The sequence below is a fragment of the Osmerus eperlanus genome, chromosome 15 (assembly GCF_963692335.1).
Source record: "Osmerus eperlanus chromosome 15, fOsmEpe2.1, whole genome shotgun sequence".
NCBI classification, from domain to species: domain Eukaryota; kingdom Metazoa; phylum Chordata; class Actinopteri; order Osmeriformes; family Osmeridae; genus Osmerus; species Osmerus eperlanus.
The window spans coordinates 14,673,952-14,699,911 of NC_085032.1; the positions used below are offsets into that span (position 1 = coordinate 14,673,952).

The following is a 25,960-nucleotide window of genomic DNA, read 5'->3' on the forward strand; positions in this document are numbered from 1 at the left end:
ATGAGCTTATTGTATATCATCTTGTGATTACTCATACCAGCCCTGATTTGCATAAATAATCCGGTCTCACTGCTGGTGTATTTATGTATAACTTGGCATAAAAGACAAATTGTCATGTCTTAAGTGTAGAGATGAAAAAAAAAAAAATGTTTTAAGGATCATGTCCGTTAAATGTCTTGTTTTGGCAGAATACGTGACTTAAATCAAATTAAAGGTGTTGCATTTCACAGTCAAAGGATTTATTTTCAGAATAACATGCTTATACACTGCACCTAGAAAATGAAGTAACTACATACATTTAGCAGACACTCTTATCCAGAGCGACTTACAGTAAGTACAGGGACATTCCCCCGAGGCAAGTAGGGTGAAGTGCCTTGCCCAAGGACACAATGTCATTTTGCACGGCGGGGAATCGAACCAGATTACTAGCTCGATTCCCTAACTGCTCAGCCACATGACACAGCTGATACACACCTCTGAAACAGTATTCATCCATTTCGCGACTGTTTGGATGTTTTCAAGGTATTTTGTAAAGTTTGTTGAAAATGTATTTTAAATGGATAACACAAAATCCAAGAAACATTAAGCCAAGGCAGTACACTATAAATCATTTATGTATCCCCCCTACAGAGTGGCCCCAATAATGAGGTGTGCGTATGCTAAGCTACGTATGCTAAGCTGCATGCTAACACAGAAACTCTACCACAGAGGATGTGTCCAGATGGCACTCATAGTCATTATCACATCCCAGTTAAACGGTGTGCTTGGTTCACAAGAAAGCATCAAGAGGGCCCTGAATGCATTCCAAACCCCTCATGATGCTGTGTTGAGCCAAAGTGTCAGGTCTAAAAGCTAAAATAGGACTCTGCATGTTTTAAGGGTTTAAATGATGCTTTCACGGGAGTGGGTGGTCTAAAAGCTGCCAGAGGCGGTTGTAGGCCCTCACAACATGTGGACCAGAGCATCTATGAGTGAAAACATTCCTCTAAAACTAAAAACCTACAGTTTGCTGTCTCATACTGAAATGAATAGATGCTATTCCATGTCTGTTTGTAGTCGATCACTGTTGGTTAAATTGGTTTTCCCTGATGATTTTATATATTTATTAGAATGAAGATAGATTTTGGAGCAAAGAAAGTAATCAGACACCTCAATTGTGGAGATTTGCAGCAAAGACTTACAATTAGCTTTTCACTCTTTGGCATATTCTCTTGATTGGGAATCTTGTCGCTTGAGATTGAAATTTATTTCACACATGAATCTGTATTCAAACACACAGAAACCCCCTGCAGTAAGAAGTGAGAGAGCTAATAGAATAGTGAGAAATTACTGCCACGGTCAGTGTAAGATACACATCCATTGATGCACCCAAATCATATTAAGTGTGTGTAAGCTGTGTTTTTATCTGTAGTCTGTGAAACATTACACACCTTTGACTTGTTTTTAGTCTCCTTTTGTGAGACGATGGCTCAGCAAAGTATTCTAATGTCCATCGTAGATAATAAGCAATTAAACGTCAATCTTTTACAACTCACACAAGTTAAATAGAGGCTTCAAGCTTTGCTATATCGAATCATTTGCGTTCACAGTCATGGGATGCCCTGTAATGTAGCCAGCTGCCTGTCTCATTCCTCTTTCCCTCACTGACCAGGAGAGAGAAGGTGGTGAGACCTGGGCAAACCCTCCACCTCTGCATTGGAACTTCGCAGTGCCAGTGCCTGTCTGAGTATTCCGCAGTCGTGACAGATGACAGGACAACTCAGGCCTGCTTCAGTTGTTCTCTGTGGGATTCTGTCTCTCCGGAGACAGTCTTTCCACAGATCCTGGCACCGAACCCGTTTATCAGCAAGACTGATACTCCAGTCTGGGGGATTCACCCCCTCAGGAACGCAGTTCTGGCAGTGTATTATTGACAGACACACACTCGATACTGTGGTGGTAGGTGGGAAAATCTCACACTTAGATGTTGAAATGAAATGGTTGTTTTTAAGTGATCAATCAGAAGGACTGTTTAACCGTTTTAAGGTATTTGGCTGGAGAGCACTATCTGGTAGGTTGAGTTATGCCTAAGTGATTCCTCAGAGCTTGACTGATTCAGACTGACTTCACACTCACTAAGAACGCAGTGGTGCAGAGTATTGTTCCTCGTGTAATTGTCAGGGGAGTCAGGTGGTTGAGCGGTTAGGGAAGCGGGCTAGTAATCAGAAGGTTGCCAGTTCGATTCCCGGCCGTGCAAAATGACGTTGTGTCCTTGGGCAAGGCACTTCACCCTACTTGCCTCAGGGGGAATGTCCCTGTACTTACTGTAAGTCGCTCTGGATAAGAGCGTCTGCTAAATGACGTAATGTAAATGTAATTGGTAAACTCAACAAAATGTCCGCCACTTGTGTAGAAACGACAGTGGTATGGGAACTATGGGATTTCGGTTACTGCCAGGGTCCAGTTAAGTTTTCTGTCCTTTTAGAGGTCTGAACACTAAATGTCAAGGATTGAAGAAATCCTATAGGAAATGTATCTGTCTTTAACGTCCTTGGTTTAAACGGAATAACATTGTAGTTCAGTCAAGACAATCATGTATTAGATTTGAGTATTTATTGTTACATGACATGGACATGTAGATTAACTTTGGCGGAGTGGATGATCTAAGGGAAGCACTCCCTGCCTCCTCGATGCAACACATACATACATGACATATGAGGCAGGGAACAATAGAGATATAATCCCCCTGATGGATAGAACATACAGACAGCATGGGGGAGAAGGGGATGGTGGAGGGCGGCAGCAGCACTGATCATACAACAAATGGGCTGAGTGTGTGCGTGTGTGTGCGTATCCGCGCGTCTTTTAAAGACGACTTATCGGACGTGGCCCAATGGATATGCGCTGCTAACATGGGTGTGGTAGTGGGCGGAGGAAAGGAAGGTGGAGTAAGACGCCTTACGTCCCTGATAAATGGATGACGCCCGCTGCCCGATTGCCCTGCCTGAACTAGCTGCGCTTATTATTGGCCGTTTTAAAACGACAGCAAACATGTACAAAAGGACAATGCCAGCCACAGCTAGAGATAAGTTTAGCGTGGCCCTCCCAACCTGGTGCCCCACACAGCAGCCACTTTGACGTTGCCATGCCGACTGGAAACAAATTCAGGGCCTCTCTCTTTCACACTTCACGGTGCCATGGCTGGACCGACCGGGTGGAGCGTCCTTAGCGCTGTTGCCGACGGCAGCGCCCCCCCCCCCCCCCCCCAGTGGGGGAGACAGACAGGAGACAGCAGACTGCTCAGCGGGGGGGAGACAGACAGGAGACAGCAGACTGCTCAGACTCGGGAGCCGTGTTCCACTGGAGCGCCCGTCCACACACGGCCACACTCAGACCTCACATACACACACACACCCAACACACACACACCCAACACACACACACACTCACCCAACACACACACACACTCACACACACACCCAACACACACACACACACACACCCAACACACCCAACACACACACACCCAACACACACACATTCACCCAACTCACACAACACACACACCCAACACACACACACACCCAACACACCCAACACACACACTTTCACCCAACACACCCAACACACACACACACACACCCAACACACACACCCAACACACACACACACCCAACACACCCAACACACACACATTCACCCAACACACACACACACACACCCAACACACACACACACACCCAACACACACACACACACCCAACACACACACACACACACCCAACACACACACACACTCACCCAACACACACACACACTCACCCAACACACACACACACTCACCCAACGCACACACACACATTCACTTATAGACACGCACACACAGACACATATTCATTCGTAGATTCACACACACAGATGCACGCACATAGACACACATTCACTCGTAGACGCACGTGCACACACACACATTCACTCATAGACACGCACACACAGACACATATTAATTCGTAGATTCACACACATAGATGTACGCACATAGACACACATTCACTCATAGACGCACACAGCTACAAGATATAAACTTGTACAATGGCGACTAGACACCCTCACACAAGCACGTGCACACACACACCCTTGTTACGTGACCTGATTTTGCAAGATGTTCTTGCCACGTGAAGGGAAGGAAGTATCTTTCCTGTGTGCGACAAAAGACAACCATCTCTCTGGCCTAAAACTTTCTTTTTTAGCTCATTAAAAGTTAAGATAGTATAAACTGTATTGGAATGATCATCCATCACATTTTCTGGCAAGTTACACCAATGATTGTGTGCAAATTAAATAATAATAATAATGGGAAGTGAAGATGCATCTTTAGCTATTATGTGTCTGACCTCATCTTAGATATGGATCTTCATGAGCAAGAAAATAAATTACTTGTGGAACCGCAAGGGGAAAAAAACTTTTTGTTGTAAAGAATATTGCTTGACTGGTATTTACCCAGATGTCCTTCAGATTCTGTTGATAGATTACCTCGTTCCACCAGTGGTCCTCTGGACATCTTGAAGCTTAATAATGAGCCACACTGCTTCCTTAGAGTACAGTAAGCTTTCACAAGTATGCTATTTCCATTTAAAGGATATCGGTGAGCTGCTTGGTTCAAGAATGTAGGTGATTCACTGCAGGTTGAGAGAGGAGGAATAGAGAATGAGTCACAGGTTGGATGACCGGTCATTTAAACCAAGGAGACTCGCAGGATTCTAGTGGAACATGGTTTACCTTTCTTTCATCACTGCCTACTGTAGTGTAGCCCCAGAGGAACAGGAACAACATGTCAACTAATACTATTCTATATCAATAGCACTAGATGATGAAAGGGCTGCATGCCACTAAAAACAAGATTGTTATATTGCTTTTTCAAAGGTTTTTGCTCTCGGATGTCAGGCTGAACCGTCATTAGGCAGACTATGTTTGAGCCGGGCGCGAAGAGGCTGCCGCTTGTCCTGTTACGAGTGATGTGGGTTTGTCGAGACAGCAACGGGGCTTGTAGTTGAAACAAAGCAAAGGCATGCTTTCCACTCCACACCTTCGAACCTGTGAGGTAGCAGAGGTGGTTAGTGTTTAGTGGAGAGTGGAGAGTGTAACCATTACACTCTTCACAGCTGAAACCATCTTAAACCCTTTACAGTAGCCTTTCTCTATGTAGGGTGGGTGAATCCCTGTTGTGATGCCAGTTGAAATCACTCATCTCTGCGCACTGTTGTTCTTGGTTCTCTTCTAAAAGTGGATGTCAATAGGGTTGGAAAATGTTGCTCCACCTAATGGATAGACCAGTAGGAGGTCCTGAATTAACAGTTGGAGTGAAAATAAGATTTAGGTTGGTTGAGGTACAGTTCTGTGGGCGTATGTGAAGCCCTCTGTAACGTCTTATAAAAAGGGCTATACAAATAAATGTTGATTTTATTTTTTTGAAGATAACAGAACTTTGGTCTCTTTGCATCTGACTATCTACCCTTATACTTGGCTGTGTGTATCCTACTGTGCATGTCAAGTTAGAAGGCTATATTTATGTCAGTTTGTTTCTATAAAAAATTGGTAGAATTTACTAAGTATGGGCTTATTGAAGTCAGCCTACGCTCCTGGCTCTGTTAATGCTCTGGTGTGCTATGCAACCGGACGCCTTGACAACAGGCACCTATAGATTTATTATAGATTCTCATGCTGTCGCTGCATGAGAATGGACAGATTACGCTATTAAGATTGATAACGGGCTGTTGAATGTTCGGGATTAGTAGGGCGCTATGCTCCAAATGGTCTCTGTGGCATTTTGACAGCTAGTTTGGCCCAGAAAAATAGCTTTGGAGGGTGCAGTTATTGAGGATGAATAGGTGTGTGTTTTTGCATAAAAATGTGGAAGTATATGAGGTAGATCTAAGGCTGCAGACAAAGAGGGTCCTGTTGGTCTAAAAGCAAACACTGTCACAAGCAAAACCAAGAGGCCATAAGCAAATATGGTGCACAGGTCTGTCATATCCTACAGGCTTATCTCTTTAGTAATGTTTACCATCTAATGTTTACCAACAGTAATTATATAATTATTAACTATAAACAATTGTTGAAGCATCAGGGGATTTGACTTCCTGAATTGAACTCTTGGTTTGGTTCTTACTAATGCCTTGTGTTGCTAAGGCCTATTTTCATCTACAGTCCATGGTGGATGCAAGTACATTTACATGTGGTCATGCAGCAGACGCTCTTATCCAGAGCGACTTACAGTAAGAACAGGGACATTCCCCCGAGGCAAGTAGGGTGAAGTGCCTTGCACAAGGACACAACGTCATTTGGCACGGCCAGGAATCGAACCGGCAACCTTCTGATTACGTAATAGCCCGATTCCCTAACCGCTCAGCCATTTGACCCCCACTGTACCTACTGTCCAGAGCACTTGTCTGACATCTTTTTCAGGATGATGATACTGCTGTAGGATATACAGAAAGTAAATTGGATTTTTGGGGTGTTGACAGACTAAAATACCCTCAGATGGTGTCGTCCCAAATGACTCGTTCCTGTCAGTGCCCTTTCAACCAGTTCAGTTTATCAGTTTATTAGTTATTATCATTGATGGATCTCTAAGCCTTCTTTGGTTGGCTTTGATGGCAATTTATTTGTCAGATTCAATTAAATATTTGTCGTTTTTTTGCGGCAAAACAAGATAGGGGTGTATTTGTGTCTGTTTGTGTCTGTTTGTGATTGCATGCATCCTCAGAAACGGCTACTTGTTAATTAGATGTATTTTGGTTAAGCCACCTGGAGCATATTGACAGGAACCATCTTCTCTAAATTTACCACAGGAAACAAAACCAGGTGAACATTGATTTATTTGACACTCCAGTTTTAGCGCAGTCCCAATAAACAAGTTGATTTAACGTTGCTTTTCTTCAACCAATGTTTCCTGTGGTGTCCATCATGAAGGTGATCTATCACACTGAAGTGGGAAACCCAGGGATTTACTGCAAACTGATTTTGTCTCACTTTTTTCTGGTTTTCTCATGTCAGTTGTACTATGCATAGATCGATCTTGTTTTATTCATACATCATTTCACTGTCAGGGTACAGAGTCTATATTCAGCCCAGCAGTCAGCGCTTCATGAGTGTCCAGAGGCATGTGGTGGAAGAGTAGGGATGGGCGGTTTGCTGGGGACAAGAGACATGCAACACTGTGCCTGGAGAGTCATTTTACATCAAGGGACTGTGCTAAATAGCTAAATTGATTGCAGATTCTCTGCAGTTCATTTGAAAAAACAAATGGCTTGCTAACCACACTTGAGATGTAATTAAACTTTTGTCATTTAAAAAATAGAAAAGAAATTGGGATTTTCTCATTTGGTTGGTTTCAAGCAAAGTTTTTCAAAGTGGCCCACATTAGAGTGATTTATTCCGGCAGCAAAGTGTCCAATCCTGACAACGGCTCCTTGTTCCTTCATGCTTTGCTTCACCCATCCCGTTAGAAGTGAACTCGCGTTATAATTGATGTCTTCCGTCAGCTCCATACAGCACTGCATGTGCTGAAGAGCCTGATTTTGCGTTTGCGTGATGCATGTGGACAGGGGAATAGCTTTGAGTTCTGTGACTAGAGGACAGAACAGAGAATCTCACCATCTGTAATTGGCCCTGGAACTTTCTCATGTTTAGCAATGAGCCTCCAGCAGAGACCTTTTATCCTGAGACACACTCACACTATTCTCTTGCGCCTTCATCCATCCTTCATCCGTGTTGGAGCCAGAAGACAATAGACATGTTACTGAAATAGACTTCGCTTTATTTTCAGGTTAATCTAAATTGTGGTCTGTGAGTAGCCACACTGATAGAGGTTTTACAGATATACGTACTTACCTTTTCCAATATCTTCAAATTCACAAATTGGTATTTTTTTCACAACAATTGCAAATGAAAAAAACAAATTTTAAAACTAAATGCACGTCCTTCATGTCTCCATCGGTGATCTATAAAAGGCACCGACCAGATTGTTAGTATTGAATTGGAAATATTCTTACCATATCTTAGTGCAGGGCTAAAAGCATTGCCAGGGTTTGTCATTGATTAATGCTTTTTACAGTGGCCTTCAGTCTAAAGCTCTGTGAGTGATTGTGAGTGCCTCTTCATTGCTGAGTTCCATCCAGGCACCTGTTTAGACTGAGAGAAATGCACCTAAACAACCTGCCTAACAAAAACGCCTCTGATGCGTTTTATATGAAACTCTCCCTTTTAATTAGCATCCCTGTGTGTTCCTCCAAGGTGCCAACCTCCCTACCTACAACACAAAACAGCCTTCAATCACAGGCAACATCGCAGCATGACTCACTGACGACTCCTCACACAGGTCTTGGCTATGCTGATGGCACTCACATTCAGGGAGTCAGGTGGCTGAGCGGTTAGGGAATCGGGCTAGTAATCCGAAGGTTGCCAGTTCGATTCATGCCAACTGACGTTGTGTCCTTGGGCAAGGCACTTCACCCTACTTGCCTCGGGGGAATGTCCCTGTACTTACTGTAAGTCGCTCTGGATAAGAGCGTCTGCTAAATGACTAAATGTAAATGTAAATGTAAATTCACACGCTACACTCATGTAGCGTGTGAATGTGATTCGGGGTCATGCAAATTCGAAAGAATAGATAAGCCTCGTTGAATCAACAGCGATACCTGTGATTTATGGCACCCTACATGGCATGATTGATTGAGAGTCATCATCATTGAGGAGAGTCATCATCAAGTATAGTTGATAGGAATATACATTACATTTAGTCATTTAGTAGACGCTCTTATCCAGAGCGACTTACAGTAAGTACAGGGACATTCTCCCCGAGGCAAGTAGGGTGAAGTGCCTTGCCCAAGGACACAACGTAATTTTGCACGGCCGGGAATCAAACCGGCAAACTTCTGATTAATAGCCCGATTCCTTAACCGCTCAGTATACTTCGATACAAACCTTAGCTGGAGTGACAATCTGACTGTTGGAGGTCTGAATGGAGACAGGGCTTTGGACAGGGCTGAAGGGAGGAGCGCGTGAAAGGCAGCTCTGGCCCTCAACTTTCCTCCCTCTGTCCTCCCCAGTGAATCTATCTAAGACCTGCACCACAGCTGGCTGGACAGAGATGCACCCCATTGACATTGCTCTGAACTGTGGGTACGACATGAACAACACGGGCGATGACGTGAGTACGCTGCCTCCACTGCCTTCCTTTTACACAGACGGGCTATCATTTCACAGTCAGTGAAATGATAGCCATATGCAAAGACAGAAGGTATCTCTATTTCTCAGTGGGTGATTTGTCCAATGTAAGTAAAAATGACCTTGAATATGGCTGCCTTTTTACTCTGTTGTCAGCCATTTACAACCAAACACTTCCTCTTGTTTCAAATACCATTATTGACTTAATGATTCAACTGTGCAGGTCACAGGGCTGAATGTAATGTTTCTATTAACTTTTCATGTGTGGCATTTAGAAAATGGCTTCCAAAGCCAGTGCAGAAGGTAATTGTCTGAACATGAGATTTGTATATTGTAACAGTCTTTGCAAAAAGAATGACTATAAAACTGAAATTATTTCAAGACTGATGGTATGGACCTCTTTACAGATGTCAACATGAATTTGAACCAGAGGCCAAAGTACTGAATATTTACACAGAAGGAATTCACTTTGTTTCAGCAATAGGTGATTAAGTGCTGATGAAATATTCATGGCTTCAACAAGGGCATCAAAAAGCCTCTGAATGACCTGAGATGCCAAGCCTACAAGCCTGTCAGCACACATCTGTTTATTGAAGCAAATCCCTTCTGATTCAGATAGACAAGACAGGGTCCCTTTTTCATAATTCTCTGTTTCCATCGTTCTGTGGGTCTTTACGATGAAGTTCCTTTTTTCCGGGACCTGTCCCAATGAATTAAAGCATGCTTGTTGTTTTGTGTGTATATGTTTGAAAGGCTTTGCATGCTGGCTTTGCATACTGTATGAGGCAGCTAATCTGTGGGGCGGTTTACAACACGGCTAGCTAGCTGAAGATTGAACGAGCTCTACGGGGTGGTAAGAGCTTTCTCAGTTGGGCACTCCCATCCCCAAAGTCACCCACAACACCTCATTAGTATGCCTGGCAGAGTCCAGAGGGATCTTCCTGGACTTTTAAAAGGAATTTGATGTTGAACTCTCCCTCCCAGTCTGTGCAACACCACCTCAAGTTGAAGACATGGCACTGCTCTTCCTGTTGATCCAAGTGTCTGAAACGTTGTGGAAGTAAAACAGGTCAGTCTGGTGAGTGGAGAGAGAGAGACATAGAGAGAGAGAGAGAGTAACTTGAGACAAGAAGTAGGACTCAGGAATAGATCACAGAAAGAGGAACGATGAAAAGAAGGTCAGAGAGCTCGTGTTTATAGGGAATCCAGAAAAGAACACATTGATAAGAAACATAAGCTGATGTACAGCAAAGCAGGTGGATGAATAAAGTCAGTTCTTGTTTTATACTTGGTCCTGATCGTCCTAGTCTAAGCACAGAACATGGGGAACACACATTGGGGAAATTAAGGAATACCTACAAGACAATGCAATACAATAATCCATATCAAAGAATAATAGTAATGTAAAAATAACAAAGGGAATTCAAATGTGATGTATTAATCAGGTAATAGAAGGTGAGACTTGAACTACCCATAAGGATTAGGGTTACCCAACGTTAAAGCATTTTATTTCTCCCAAACGTCCAAAGGCATAGATGGTGATAAAATAAGGAGGTTCTGGAGGGAAAACACAATGTTAGGTAAATTGAATGGGTTGTCAGGTTCTGAGCTACGGGAGAAGGCTGGTGGTTTGAAGGCCAGCGATGAAAACCGCCCGAAGGCATTCAGCCTTGCAGAAATGGAAGAACTTTGAGAAAAACAACTATTGTTCAGCCGTATGTTCATGGTAAATCCTTTTAAGGTCCATAAATGAAAAGATCGACCCTGTTGTGATTCATGTAGTACATGCACTCCTCCGATCCGTCTAGAGTAAAAAATATGAATCAAGCTGCTGTGGTCTGATGCCAATCCCGTTCTGTATGCTTGTGTTCCTCTGTGGCCCTGAAAGAGATCCAGCTGCAAAACAATACTGGAGACAGATTCATGCATATCCCCAATCTTCTTCTGAACGACCTTGTTTTGACCTACTCCTCTTAGTCTTTTTGCTTTGAGACAAAGATCAATACTATCTAATTAGGGGGTGTGACCTATAACAATTGATCCGCACTTGTGTTAAAACAGGCTTCAAAAAATCATGATTTCTTTGTAGTTTCTTTTGTTTTTTGTTTGTTTGAAGGCACACTTAATGTAACATGTTTATTATTTCAGGTTATATCATACAAATATGAATCCAATTCACGAAGCCAATGTGATTTCTATATTTAAAATCCTTGAGTTGTTCATAAAATGTTAAGGTAGTGGGATAACCTATTGCTGTTGTTTTTTTCCGCAGGGAAAATTCTTCTCGCAAGTGAAGATTGGTTATACTATTGGCCACAGTGTTTCTTTAATCTCCCTCATCACAGCTATCATCATACTGTGTATATTCAGGTAAGTCTGTCACACTTCCTAGTGCCAGAACACCCATTTGAAAATAACAAGGTTATTTTCTTTGTAAACGTATGTTAAAAAGATCCAGCTTTCAGTTACCAGCAAAGCCATCGTTCAGCAAAACACCAGTGATCTTATTTAGTCCCTGCTAAAACCTTAATGAATAGCCCAGGGCTGGCTGGAGCATCTCTCCCCTCTCTGTCCTTTACGCTTCATTGATGCTTTACTTCAAACAGGATTTGTTTTACTGAATTAATCGGATTGAACAACTTATTTAACGGCTGGTTCAGTATCTAATGGAGACAGCTGTAGACAGCCAGGGATGTCCCTGGGGAGAGCGTTCTGAGCCCAACCTGTTGTTCTAATAGCACCACCTCCAGAGTGGTTCTCTGCAAAGACAAAGCTAGTTGATATGAGGAGAAAAGCTTACTTCCTGACATGAGGGTCCCCAGATATTGGAATAGCTCGCTTGTAAAGCATTTGACTGAAGTTCCTCCTGTGTGTCCCTATTGGATAAGTGTTATAATATTTCACATTATGGGAGTATGTGTGACTGTGAGTTAGACATTTATATATTTTTTACTTTATTATTCTTGACTGGGTCATCTGAAGTGGCCATGTTCTTATCTAAATGTTTAATATTAGTCTTTCAGTACCAATGATATCACTTCCTTTTTTAAAGAGGGCTCTTTAAAATCATTCAGATGGTTTCATATATATTTCTTTTTTTTCTTCTCCTGGAGGTCTGACTAAATGAACAGATATTGCACTCGCTTGACACCTACATGATTTATTGAAGACTTCACAAAAATAATTACATTCTAATATCAAGGATGCAGGGTTCTAAATTAACTTTTTTGTTCACCAGCCAATTTGGCTGGTAACTTTCTAAAGTTACCAGCCAATCAGAATTTCCACTAGCCAAATTCTTTCCGGTGAAAATAAGAACAATTATGAGTTTCACTGAATGAATTTGATCATTTTATTAACATTGTTGGCATGAAAAACACAGAAAATGAAATAAAATGAAGCACATAAGTATGATGCAAGGGTATGTGAAATCACCAACACGTGACTAAGTAAGGACACGATTTATTGTAAATGGCTAAAACGTCCATTCGCGTCATGATGAGATTGACTCCTGCCCATGCATTTACAGTAACGTTTTGTCCTAAGCAGGCATTAATTAAACTGACCTAATATACTCTTTATTAAGAACAGTGTATTTACATGACACTAGACTGTGTCAGTAAGCAACATAATTTTTCTTATGCGTAGACTATATGCGGCAATCCTTACAAAACATGACAACATTTTCATTGTCAAACACAAGCCATTCCCGACCCGTCAGCCATTTGGCATTACATTTTCTTTTCTTCGTTTCTCTAGTGCTATCAATATCCTCATCCCCTGCCTCGTTCCTCTTCTCGCCCCCAGAGGTTTGTCCTAACCACCGCCGCATTAAGTTTACTTTTTACTTTACTACTCGAGCTAGCTCTTATTACCTCCTATGATCCGCTATGCTTCGTTTGACTTCTTCCTTGTGTTTTCTGGTGGACGCTCCGTTCATTTCCACGGTTTCTCGCGCCGGTTTTACTTCAACTGCGCGCAGCCAATGGGCGTATAAAACGTTATCACGTAGCATTACGGCACAGTGTTCATGGGAAACTTAGGAAGTACTGCCAGGGGGATAAATGACCGAGAACCATGCCGAGAACAGAGCCTTATGTATCATTCATCTAATGCCTCATGTATCACCGGCCAAACTGGCTAGTGAGTTTTTATTAACACCCGCCAAAATGAATTTTAACCCGCATTTGGCGGGTTGGCGGGTGTTAATTTAGAACCCTGCAAGGATGACTGCACAACAGTACTCTACAGCCAATGACTTTGGAAGACTTAGGCCCACTGAAAATTGACTCAGGTGGTTCACACCAAATAGAAATGAACTGCCACCCTATGTGGCACTACGTAATAACTCTCTATAGACAAGACCTGTCCTGTCTTCATAGTTTAAACTGTAATTTATCATGTGCTTAATATGTAAATATTTGACGGTAAAATTGTCCTAACTCTTTTATAAACCCTTTAGGAAAAATAAATGGAACAGCAGTTTAAATATTTAATCAAAGATGTTTCATGATTTGACTTTTACGATCCTTAAAGGTCTTTGAAGGTCCTTAAATGTGTTTCTTATATACTAGTGTAATAATTGGACCAATACGCTGTTCCTATTGGTCCAGAAGACGTTCTCAAAAGTTAATAATACCGTTTATATACCTCCTGAAAGTTCGCAGACGTAAATAAACGGTTTTATGGACCTAGCAACAAGCTGTTGCCTTGGAGATGTAGCCATTGACCTTAACAATGTGGCATCTGCTCGGCAACAAAGTTGCCTAAATGACTAAATGTAGCCTAAATTGCCCCAAAAGAAACTAAAACAACCAAATATGGTTTCTGCACAGGTCCGCAAACCCCCAGCAATCGCTTCCCGTTTTAAAGAAGTATCTGAAGCAGACAGAAGACGAATTGATGTTGTTGATATGTTGCCTTGGAGGTGTAGTTACGTCACCAGTGCAAGTGCAAGTGGCGTCTGCTCCAGATTCGACGTGTTTGATTTGTGATCTTCCCACGTATTGTTGTAGTATATAAGAAACCAAATGTTTAGTCCTCGACAGGTCAGCAAACGCTTTGTGTCTGGAGGAGTAAACATTTGCTGTTCATACATGCAAAAATGCCATAGCCAATTGAGTCCATTTGGTCCTCACATTTATAGTCATGGTTATGTCCTCACTGTATGCCGTGTGAGAGTTTCTGGCATCGGGTTTCCTTCTCTTTGTTGAGACACTCATGCCTTGCTTCAGCCAGGACCTACTATGGACAACCGGGAGCACAGGGGAAACTGTAAAGTTATTAATACACACCAAGCATTGTTTATAAAACACTTTACCATAGGGGCACTGGGAGAGTTAGAAGCAGAATAGAAGGGGGTGGAGTCTCGCCTGCTCTTAAAGGGGGAGGAGTCTCGCCTGCTCTTAAAGGGGGAGGAGTCTCGCCTGCTCTTAAAGGGGGAGGATTCTTGCCTGCTCTTAAAGGGGGAGGAGTCTCGCCTGCTCTTAAAGGGGGAGGATTCTCACCTGCTCTTAAAGGGGAAGGATTCTCGCTTGCTCTTAAAGGGGGAGGATTCTCGCCTGCTCTTAAAGGGGGTGGAGTCTCACCTGCTTTTAAAGGTGACACAGGTGATGAGTCAAAGTAGGTTCCAGCTTTCAGTAAGACAACCTTTACAACAGAAGCAAAACTTCTCGAGTCGAAAACAATCCGTACTGATATTTTTCTACCATACAGTGGATTATCTAAACATTCAGCCTTTTGATACTCTTTCATGGTCTGACATGTGCTGTCTATTTAGTTTTATTTCTGCTGGAGGTTTTGTGGATTTAAATGAACAAAAACTTAAGCAACAGGCCGTCCAGGACAGAATGGTGTCAGAGTGACATCGGCCCCAGACAGACCTTATGCAATGTCCACTTTAGATTCCAATAGTATAAATAGATGAATGCTTTAACTAAACCTGGGCAAGCTTTTCACACTTTAAGTGATATGGAAAAAAAAGATCTTAAGGTCTAAAACTTTGAAAGAGTGTTGACTTAATAGGACAAAGTAGTTTACCCTTGGCTGCCTATATCGCTGATGTCAGGCACAGTAATCACTTATGGCTGAGCAAAGGCCACATACTCAGTCCTGACTGACAGCCAGGCTTGTACATCCTGCTCTGCCCATAAAACTAATGTTCAAACAACTCAAGCATTAAACTGTGTGTTTACACCCTTCCATTGTGAAACACACACCTATGCACATACCCATACTCTCACACACACATTTACACACACTAAGTAAACATGTGGCGCTCTATAAAGCTGAACACTTCAGAAAGCTGGAGGCCTCTTGAATACACAGGATGAGGATGTTGGTAATGGAACGTATGATGTAACCTGACCTGACACTTGTGTATATATATGTAGACGCCAGGCTGCCTTATCACTGAAGTAACAACTACATACTGTATACTGTACAAAGCACTAAGCGTTTAACAGTCTTGAGAAAATCTAGTTAGGATGTTAAAAATGAATCTGTCAAAAAAAAAGAAGACATTTCACTCCACGTTGGAATATCTCGAATAGTTTTAGATTACCCTTGTTGAAATTCTTGGCCTTATTGCTAATTTTCTGTGGGGTGTGAGAATGCTCGGGGCTCCTTATACATCTATAATGGGACAAAGGGAGCAAAGAGTTCAATTAGGCCTCAATTCACGCTGCGATTAGTGTCCACTTAGTGCTCATTAATTCCAAGGGCGGAGGATGATTAGTGTGAAAATCCTTTCATCAAGCAGTGTTGTGTAAACATAATCTATGTGCTGTTTTTGTGTGTTCGTGTCTCCCAGGAAGCTCCACTGCACCAGGAACTACATCCACATGCATCTTTTCGTGTCGTTCATCCTGAAAGCCATTGCTGTTTTCATCAAGGACGTCATCCTCTATGAAGTCGGAGAGGTCGACAACTGTTCCCCCGGATCCGTAAGTGTGTGCGTGTGTGTGTGTGTTTGTTGATTCATGAGTCCATGTTTTGGGATTCTGAAGTGTGTGTGTGCGCCTGTCTTTGTGGACGTCGTGGAGAGGGTGAAAGGGTTACCCAGTTGGAGAATGAGTTTGATGTAGAGTTTTATCACAAGAGCGTAGCAGTGCACAACAAGGCCCCAGTCCTCCACTTAACATACACACAGGGTCGTCTGAGTAACTACCCCCATTAGAGTGCTTAATCAGATCCTTGGAAGTCCTGTATAAAGCCTCTTGCTCTGGCACCTCCTATCAGTGTTTCCCCAGCACTTTCATATCAGACAGGATTCCAATTTTGTACGTTGTATTTTGGATAGTGATTTTAAGATCGGTTTGCAGTATTGGCTGGTCTTTGGTCACTGTCTAATTATTTGTGCCAGGCTTTTCTGAAACACTCACAATCTGGTGAAGCTAACCTGAAGTCATTATTGTTAGACTAGTATGAAATGTTGGTTCTGCTAACTTCTAGGTCACTTTATTGTATGTTACATTTAAAGGCTAGGGTCACTACGGAACACAGCAGAACAAAATGTAGATAAACACACTCTCTCTCCGCTTACAGCTCTTTCAACATCCCTGCAGTTTTCAAATACTCCATCACTGACACATTAATACGTATCCAGTTCAGAAGGTTGAAGGTCAGAATTGGGGCTGTAAGTAGAATGTTGATGTTTTTGTGAGTGGCCGTGCCAACAGAGGTGTCCTGAGTTCATCTGCACTTAGTATTTCGTAAATTCTTTGCCTGGTGTGTGTCTCTGTGGTTGTGTCTGAATGGTGTGTGTGTGTCTGTATGGTGTGTGTGTTCCTGTGTGTGCTGAGAAGAGGCAGCTGTTAATGTAGCTTTCAGGAAAACATATGGCTCATGTACTGCTGAAGTGGGTTGCATGTGTTTGTGTGTATGTGTCCGCACCATTACTAACCCTGATTCTGAACCCCCTCCAAAAACCTTGAATCAATTTCTTTGACAGCAGCGATGGCTTCAAGGATTTTGTGTCAGGTAAAGCTCCTGCTAGCAATTTATGATGATTTTTACGGATTAGAACTGCGGGAATATCCAGTCTGGCCATCCAGACCTATTTTAGTCCCTCACATGGCTGAGCAGAAATCGATTTCTCCACTAAAATCTCTAAAACCTCAACGTTTGTTGAGCATCATGCTGTATTGCACATGAATCTTACAGGGTTTATGTCTTAAAGGGTGGATTTGAAGAATACTTGATGTAATTTGTCAATCTTAACTGTAAATCCGTGTAGTCTAACGGCAGAGCTGTGAGACTTGAGGACGTGAAATTACTTTAGTGGATATTTAACTCTTTTGGAATTGTTTGACCTTACCAGTGGCAGGGTGAGGAGATGGTAAGGACATGATACTCATTCAGAGAATGGTTTTTAAGAGGAGAACCTTCCTTACAGACTTTGTTGTGCTGTTAATATTGGATGTGAAATCTTTCAAGTCCATCAATGATTCAGCGCTCAAAGCCGTGGGGAGACTGGGGTGGATGGCATTTCCACCATAATGTCACGTCTCGACAGTGGCACTGTTTTGTTTGGTAGTGGTGGTCTGCTCCCGTCTGAGTGACTGGAACTGAGAGTCTTTGAAAATGTTATTTGGTTGTAGTCCTTCCTTACATCACCATCTCTTCCTCTTCTCTCCTCCTCTTCTCCTCTGCTGCTTCTCCTGTCATCACCTTGAACTCCTGTTACTCCCTCTCTCTCCACCTCTCCATCTCTCTCCACCTCTCCCTCCACTTCTCCCTGGCCTCTCTTAACAAAGGGTTTGTTCCCACTCACTCTCTGTCCCTTTCATGCTCAGCATTCCCTTCATCCTTTTCTGCCGTGTCTTACTTTCTTCCCGCCTGTCTTTCTTGCTGTCTTTCTTGCTCTTTCACTCACTCTCTCTCTCCATCTCTCTCTCTCTCTCTCTGTTCATCCTCATCATCTTCATGGCTTGCTCGTCCCTGGTTCGTGGAGCAGAGCAGCTGAGCAGCATATTCCCAGCCTGCTGCTGCTGCCAGAGAGTCCATCATCACAGCCTGGGAGGTATTGGAGGCAAACGGAGGCCGTGCATCGAGCTATTTATACTCTGTGACACTGTCCACGACAGCCCAGGAGCGTGTCCCTAAGCGTCCCAGGCTCTGTTAATACGAGTGCAACCATCAATGCCTGTTATATCTTTCTAGGAAAGAACTATATGAGAAATAAACAGACCGCTATCCATTATCCCATGTCCGTGGCAGCATTAACTGAGTGCAGCCGCACACTGGGTTAGAAAGCTACATCAGCCTCTCCACTGTTTTCCTCTGTGGGAGCAGAGCACGTTTATTTGGTTGAAATGCATAAACAGGGAGTGAATGAAATGGATAAAAAGAAGTACTGGAGTGTTCTCAACCAAGCCACCAAGAACTGACATGATCATGTTATCCTGCATGGCTGTCTCCACCCCCCCCCCCCCCCTCCACATGACGGAGACACTGACAGAGCCCTCTCTGTGCTGTTTGCTCGACATCACAGCCACTTGTCACACGCAGATTCACTGAAGCGTTTAATGCTTGTGATATGGTCTTGCAATACCAGCCTTTGCTGTCATGTCTCTGTCTATTGGAGGGTCTGTTTACGCATGGCCTTGAACATCTATCCATGACATTCAACATAAAAAGAATGCATTTGCCTCAAATATGACATCCTCATCATCTAGGAAAGCTAAATATGTTTGAAAATGATGTTGGCAATTATGAAGCTATTACTTGTAGACAGTTCACATAATTGCTTTTTGACTATGTCAAATTCAGTGCTCTCTTATCAGCTAATAATATTGTAATTAATGCTGACTCACATTGGGATAAGACAAGGCCAAGACATTATTAAAACCTCTACACAAAACCCAGCTGAGCCTTGTCACCAAACCAAAGACATGCCCTTGCTCATTTTTCCTGGGTGATGTGTAATGTGTGTTTATTTCACTCTGTATTTGTCTGGAGTATAACAAATAATTGCGACCGTCTTTAAACCGTTCTTTGTGCAATTAACAACTTCATCCTTCCTGTCCTAAGCCTCAAATGGGAGTGACTTTGACAGCGATATGCAATGTTTGAACATAATACAACAGGGGCACACTGTTCTAGCTACTCTTCAGAATCCGTTGTGACATATCCATTTTCCTGTACACCCAGAGGACATTTTGTTTTTGTGTCCTATTTTGTCAGATGGGCTGCAAGGCAGTGATAGTCTTCTTCCAGTACTGCATCATGGCCAGCTTTTTCTGGCTCCTGGTTGAGGGCCTTTATCTCCACGCCCTGTTGGCTGTGTCTTTCTTCTCGGAGAGGAAGTACTTCTGGTGCTACATTCTGATTGGCTGGGGTGAGTACTGACAGAAACGTGATGGTCTGTGGCAGGTATTCTGTGTTTTTATTAACCCCTTTATTTTTTCCCCATTTGTCTGCAGGAGGACCAATGATTTTTATCACGGCTTGGAGCTTTGCCAAGGCTTACTATAATGATGTCGGGTAAGGAAAAACCTTTCTATGAGTACAGCAGACTTTGCAAGTCTAATGCATTCTAATCGTGATTGATTCTCCTTGGCAGGTGCTGGGATATCATTGAGAATACCGATATGTTCTGGTGGATCATTAAAACGCCCATACTGGCATCAATTCTGGTAAGTTTCTGGCCCTAGAATCAAAGTGTGATTCGAATTTCATGACTTCAGTATCTTGATAGGCAGTGATAGATTGACACAGTGTGATTTGAAATTGAAATTCCCCAAAAGGAAAGCAGATCTATCTGTCAATATGAATTTTTTCTCAAGGTAGTTGGCTGTCAGGTCAGACAGCCGATCACAGCCCGGTGTCAGTTATCTTCACTTGGAGGGTGATTGAACTCTGTGTTACCCTGGAACCTGCTGTAGGTTACAGCGACCTCCATCCTAGTGCACCCAGACACGAGAGCTCTTCCTAATATTAGTGTTTGATTAGAGTAAGAATGGATGATACCTATGTATGATAATCTACGGTCTACTGACTCATAACTTGTCAGGTTCATCACTGGCTGACTATTTGTTCTTTTCATCGAGTTTTGATACGATAGTTGAAGCTTTTAATGGAAACACCTCTGTTTAAACATTGAAATCAGTTTGATCATAACACAGAGATGAAAATGTTTTCTTAATAATACATCTTTGTGCACCTTGGTGTATGTTTGTGGATTAAAACCCCAGGAGATCGTGGGAGGTTGTGGTTTTCTGTGTAGCACCTTAGAAACGTCTTTGTTGTCGTACAAACAGTCGCCTCTCTCTCTCCCTCCCACATTTACATTTACATTTAGTCATTTAGCAGACGCTCTTATCCAGAGCGACTTACAGTAAGTACAGGGACATTCCCCCGAGGCAAGTAGGGTGAAATGCCTTGCCCAAGGACACAACGTCAGTTGGCATGACCGGGAATCGAACTGGCAACCTTCGGATTACTAGCCCGATTCCCTCACCGCTCAACCACCTGACTCCCCACATGTGAGCAAGATGAATTTTCCTCTCTGTGGCGCAGATCAGGAACAAAATATCAATAAAGTCGAAGGTGTGAAGAACACTTTCACTCAAGATCACACATCAGCAGCCTTTTATATCCAGACACAGCGACTGAGAAAGTCACCGAGCGATTGGCGTTGGCAGATGTGACAGAGAGAGAGGGAGAGAGGACAAGGAAGGATAAGAGGTGTTGGACTATGAAAAAATTATGAAAACGAGAGACCTCAGGCGTAGACGATGAAGGTTTCCCAGGCCTGCACCTACTGTGAATGAACTGTCTTCTTAAGCTTGGCACTTTCATTTGTAATGAAGGTTGGTAGCATTTCTCTTAAGTCGTTGTTGAGCAACGACATATCAGAGAAAAAGTGTAGTCCAGCACTCCATTATTGATGTGTGCTGTTGTTTCCTTGGCACCGACAGGGCTGCAAAATGTCGAAAAAGCACTACGGTTTTCTTTCAGTGTTGTTACATACCTGCTTGCTGGCTGCTGCCTTTGGGGTTACTACAGAGCTTAGAGATGAGCTGGGATTACCAAGTCCCAGGTTCTCTGTTGGGCCTGGCTAAGGGGGTGTTGAAGAGCTTTTGAAGCAGCTAAACAGCTATGCGGCAGTAGAAATAACAAGTATAAACTAAATGTATGAACTCATATTGCTATGGCAGGTACTTCTACTACAGTAATTCAGGCTAGTTCAGTGTCAAATTAAACAATTTGTCAATTCATATAACTTAAATAATGAAAATATTAGTTAATTTTCCTTGAAACATGTTATCTATCCCAAAAACATGCTTAACCGTTAATGAATAGCGTCACAAATATGTGATCGTTGAAATGTGGGTTCCACAACTTCCTAAATATGTGATTTCGAACTATTTCAATTGAATATTTGCAGATAAACAAAAACTATGCGAGAAACGGTTTAGTATGGCTTCAAAACGTACTATAATGAGAAGGCTAACAAGTAACACTAGCATGGTAGTAGCATTCTTACGAGTATCATGCTAGGTAACTTAGCCCGGAAGCTAACTAAAGCTAGCTAGCTACAGTACCGTTTCGGAAAAAATAACTAGTGGGGATCGTTGGAAATATTTAGAACTCACTCAGCTAAAGGTTACACTGGCTCTTCTGCCCACAGATGAACTTCATCCTCTTCATCTGCATCATCCGGATACTTCGCCAGAAGATTAACTGCCCAGACATCGGAAGGAACGAGTCTAACCAGTACTCGTGAGTACACGCGTGGCATCAGAAACCGAGCCGGGAGATTGTTCTTGCCTTGGTGCCTTTCATTTCATTTCTGTTTGTTTATTTTGTTTTTGCTAATGGAGTTTTTGTGCTCTCAGCATTCTATTGAAGCTAAATGATTCTGTCAGTCCAATCACTCTCTCCCTCTCTAGCATAGCAGAGTCTGAGCAACATACCTGGACCTCTTGGGCACCATTTAAGCCAGATCTAATATTACATTAACATTCTCTACCCTGTTAGATGTGCCAACCTCCAACCACACTTGGGGGTGGGCTTTTATGCTCAGAGCAAATACGGCTGCAGAACCTTTCAGGCCGCTGATAGGCAACTTGCCACGCTAAATCCCATCGCAGAGAAACCTCAGGCGGTGACTGACTTTATATTAGGCTTTAATTGTGTGCTCTGCGTCTGTAAGTGCCTCCCTTTAATGGAGGTGATAGTAACACAGCCATACTGGTTCAGCATCAGGTTTTTGGTTTGTTTGCAGTCATACGCTTTTGATGGTTTGACTACCTGGATCCTGGAGTTTTAACTCCAGGAAGAAGTAAGACTAAGGAAAACCTGCTGTGGTCTTGGAAGGTTGGATGGAATGTTAAGTGCAGAGAAAGAGCCTTGTATGTAATGATTTACTGTTCTTTTTATGTCATTCTCTTGCGCAGGCGGTTGGCTAAATCAACTCTTCTGTTGATTCCCCTATTTGGGATCAATTTCATCGTGTTTGCCTTCATCCCAGAGCAGGTGAAGACTGAGCTGCGCCTGGTGTTTGACCTGATACTAGGATCCTTCCAGGTACTGTGTGTGAGAGATGAGTTTCTTCAGTGTCAAAGTATTCAACACAACGTTTTGAAGTTGAATAAACTGTTTCCTCCACTACTTGTGTTATTATTAGTATTTTTTTCAAGTTTACCTAGTGTTCTTTTTCTCCATCAAATGTAGTAATTTATCTTGGTGGAAGTGGTGTAATTGAAACAAATTACTTTGTTCATGTGTTGATCAATTTGTTTAAACAAGTTTTAAGAGGGTTAGTTCCTGGTTGATATCTCCAGTTTTCTGCTCACTTTCAGCAGCAGTGCTGTTAGAGTGTTTCTATATCGCATTACTCTAATGGCCGGGACTCCCGGCACATTTTCCTGGCTAATATAGCCTGTGTTACTGTTTAAGACCCTGATGTTATTTCGGTCCATCACGTAATGAGAAATGATTGGGGAATCAGCCAGACTGGCCCACTAGCTTAGCTGCCAACAACACAGAGCCTAGGAAGCCAATCTCCTCCAGCCCATTGTTCCTATCATCCTTCCTCCCAAAATGACTAATTAGTCAAGTCTTGCTTCATTTTCTTCTTGCAGCGGTGTAACGCCAAAAACCCTAATGCCGATGTCTCTCTCCGTGTGTCTCCAGGGCTGCGTGGTGGCCGTCTTGTACTGCTTCCTTAATGGAGAGGTAGGCCCCGTCAGCGCTACATCAGCACTGCCCCCAACACCGTGTCTGGAAACACTCTTTACCTCCTTCATCAGGGAGGGGAGGCCGGGCACGCTGGCGTCCATCACTCTGGGTGACAGGGCCCTGCGGTTTGTCTCTGACCACCCCCTGGCAGAGTCCTAGACATACACACACACACACACACACACTGCTAATATTGCACGAGGGGAGGAGGTCTTAATGGAATGAGTCATCGACTTGAATGCCCATCCTCCTCACCCCCTTCTTCAATGGTCATCCCCTGCTCCATACTTCCCCCTCACACCCTGCAGGATGAGAGGCCTGTAAAAAGCACTTCCTCCTTGTCCATCTTTTACTCCGATATTCCTACTGAGTCTGCCTGTGGGGATGTGAGTTATGTGCCTAGCGCTGGCCCAGATTAAATCACAAGAGATGCCATGCTTAGTTGTTGTGTGTGCTTGGCTGAATATTAATGTGCAGTCGTAAGTCTAGATTCCTTTATATGGCCAATGATTTGTTGTTTCAAAGGTACAAGGTCACCCGTTTGACCTGAAAAGATTCCAAAAATCTATGTAACCATAGCTCAAGTTAATATGCGTATGCAGTATGGTATTGACAGGGTCAATGATGTACAGATGTCTGTTCATGTTTGGGTGTTGTGTAGGTTGCACTGAAATCATGGCTCCTTCATCATGACTCAATTCCAAGGACATATAAGGTCTAACATGTGTTCTAAGCCTTGAAAAGACTGCACTTGTACAGTATGTCCTTGAAAATATTTCTACGTCTACAGATGAATAAACCGTGAAAACCGTGTGTAGAGTTGCAGCGGAAGTTTATGTCAGATCGAGAGTTCTTTCCTGTTTGGTTTACATAACTTGAGGATACTGCATAAACTTCAAACCAAGCTTGATCTGATCCCAGCATCTCCATGCTGCCTGACCTTTATTAGATGCCTACACTGTACACAAGTGCTTGAATGTCTTTGCAAATAGGATTTGAAACATGTCTGGCTACCTCAACAAACAACATCTTTGATGATGATGATGATGATGATGCAGAGTCTTTTTTTCCGTTTCCCAGGTTCAGGCTGAAATCAAGAGGAAGTGGAGAAGGTGGCACCTGCAGAGGTACATGAGCTCTTCGGACACCAAGTACCAGCATCCTTCCATGGGCAGCAACGGCACCAATTTCAGCACCCAGATCTCCATGCTGACACGCTCCAGTCCCAAAACACAGCACGCCTCCTCGTACTGCCAGGATGATTCCTCCATCATCTGAACGCACACGCAGGACTCACACGCACACAGAAATGCTGACAAGCACACGCGCAGATATACCATCTCTCTCTTTCTCCATCTCACGTTCACTCTCTCTCTCTGTCTCCTCACACACACACACACACACACACACACACACACACACACACGAATGACTTATAAAGAATGTGAAAGCACTAGTTCCCTGAACTAGTGCTTTCACTAGAGAGCTAAGAGATACTATTCCAGACTAAACCAATGAGTATCTTCTCTCTGTTTAAAAGTCTTGCTAGTTGGTTACTTGACTGTGCAGGCAGGGTAACATCTTAGGAACCCTTCTTGTCGGAGTACCTAGAATGTGGTATTTCATACCAAGAAAACAAGGGACTAGAACACTCTCAGTTTTGGTTCCCTGGGCCCGTGGCTGGAGGACATTAGAAGGACTGCTGAAATTCACAAACGAGCGGAGGACAAAGCCAACCCAATCCAGGACAAGGACAAGAGCTCATATCTGTTTTATGTCTGGAAGGATATTAATCTGTGAAATATGTAAATGATCTGCTCTTATTATCTGTCCCCATGATGCAGTGTGCTCTGTTATGGTATGTTATCTATTATGGTCCCTCCCCCTTTGCTTTCCCTCTACAGATTTACATTTACATTTAGTCATTTAGCTGACTAAATGTACTGTAAGTCGTAAGTCGCTCTTATCCAGAGCGACTTACAGTAAGTACAGGGACATTCCCCCGAGGCAAGTAGGGTGAAGTGCCTTGCCCAAGGACACAACGTCAGTTGTCAACTGGCAACCTTCTGATTACTAGCCCGACTCCCTCACCGCTCAGCCAACTGACTCCCAGATCATTCCTAGGTCAACTCTGGCTGTGTGTTATATTCCCTACTTGAGTGACAGTGCGTTTCTCAACACCCCAGTTATGATGGCCCCAAATCTGTCATAAGATGTCTTAAGGGAGACAATGATGTTTGACAGCACAAAGTGGGATCAAATATTGTTCAAGTTGTGGCACATAGCTGTGAAATCTGATTTGTCTCAAGGACGTTGTTTTTGAAACCATGTGGTTGGAGTCAATAATAGATTGATTTAAGAACTAGTAAATGGGATTTTTTTTATTGAACCCCAGAACACAATCTCTTTAGCTCACACAAAACTAAGACACAAAACGCTGAAAATCTTCAACCACTTTCCAGAAACCAATAATCTTTTTTTATTCCCTCAGTCAAGTTCGGGTACAGCACTGCAGCCCAAAATATTTTTAATTAACTGTTAAGTGTCATTTTCATTTTGAGTCATA

General features: G+C 42.9%; 1 protein-coding gene across 1 annotated transcript in view; it reads left to right on the forward strand.

Moving 5' to 3' along the window:
* The window catches only part of vipr1b (vasoactive intestinal peptide receptor 1b), a 36,816-nt gene extending 11,526 nt beyond the window's left edge, over positions 1-25,290 (forward strand). The window contains exons 4-13 of the mRNA XM_062479856.1: positions 9,090-9,190; positions 11,480-11,577; positions 16,019-16,151; positions 19,393-19,546; positions 19,632-19,692; positions 19,772-19,844; positions 21,842-21,933; positions 22,611-22,740; positions 23,350-23,391; positions 24,475-25,290. Coding sequence (XP_062335840.1) covers positions 9,090-9,190; positions 11,480-11,577; positions 16,019-16,151; positions 19,393-19,546; positions 19,632-19,692; positions 19,772-19,844; positions 21,842-21,933; positions 22,611-22,740; positions 23,350-23,391; positions 24,475-24,672 — 1,082 coding nt within the window. The 3' untranslated portion in view covers positions 24,673-25,290. The remainder of the gene's footprint in view (positions 1-9,089; positions 9,191-11,479; positions 11,578-16,018; positions 16,152-19,392; positions 19,547-19,631; positions 19,693-19,771; positions 19,845-21,841; positions 21,934-22,610; positions 22,741-23,349; positions 23,392-24,474) is intronic.
* Positions 25,291-25,960: the final 670 nt, after the last annotated feature.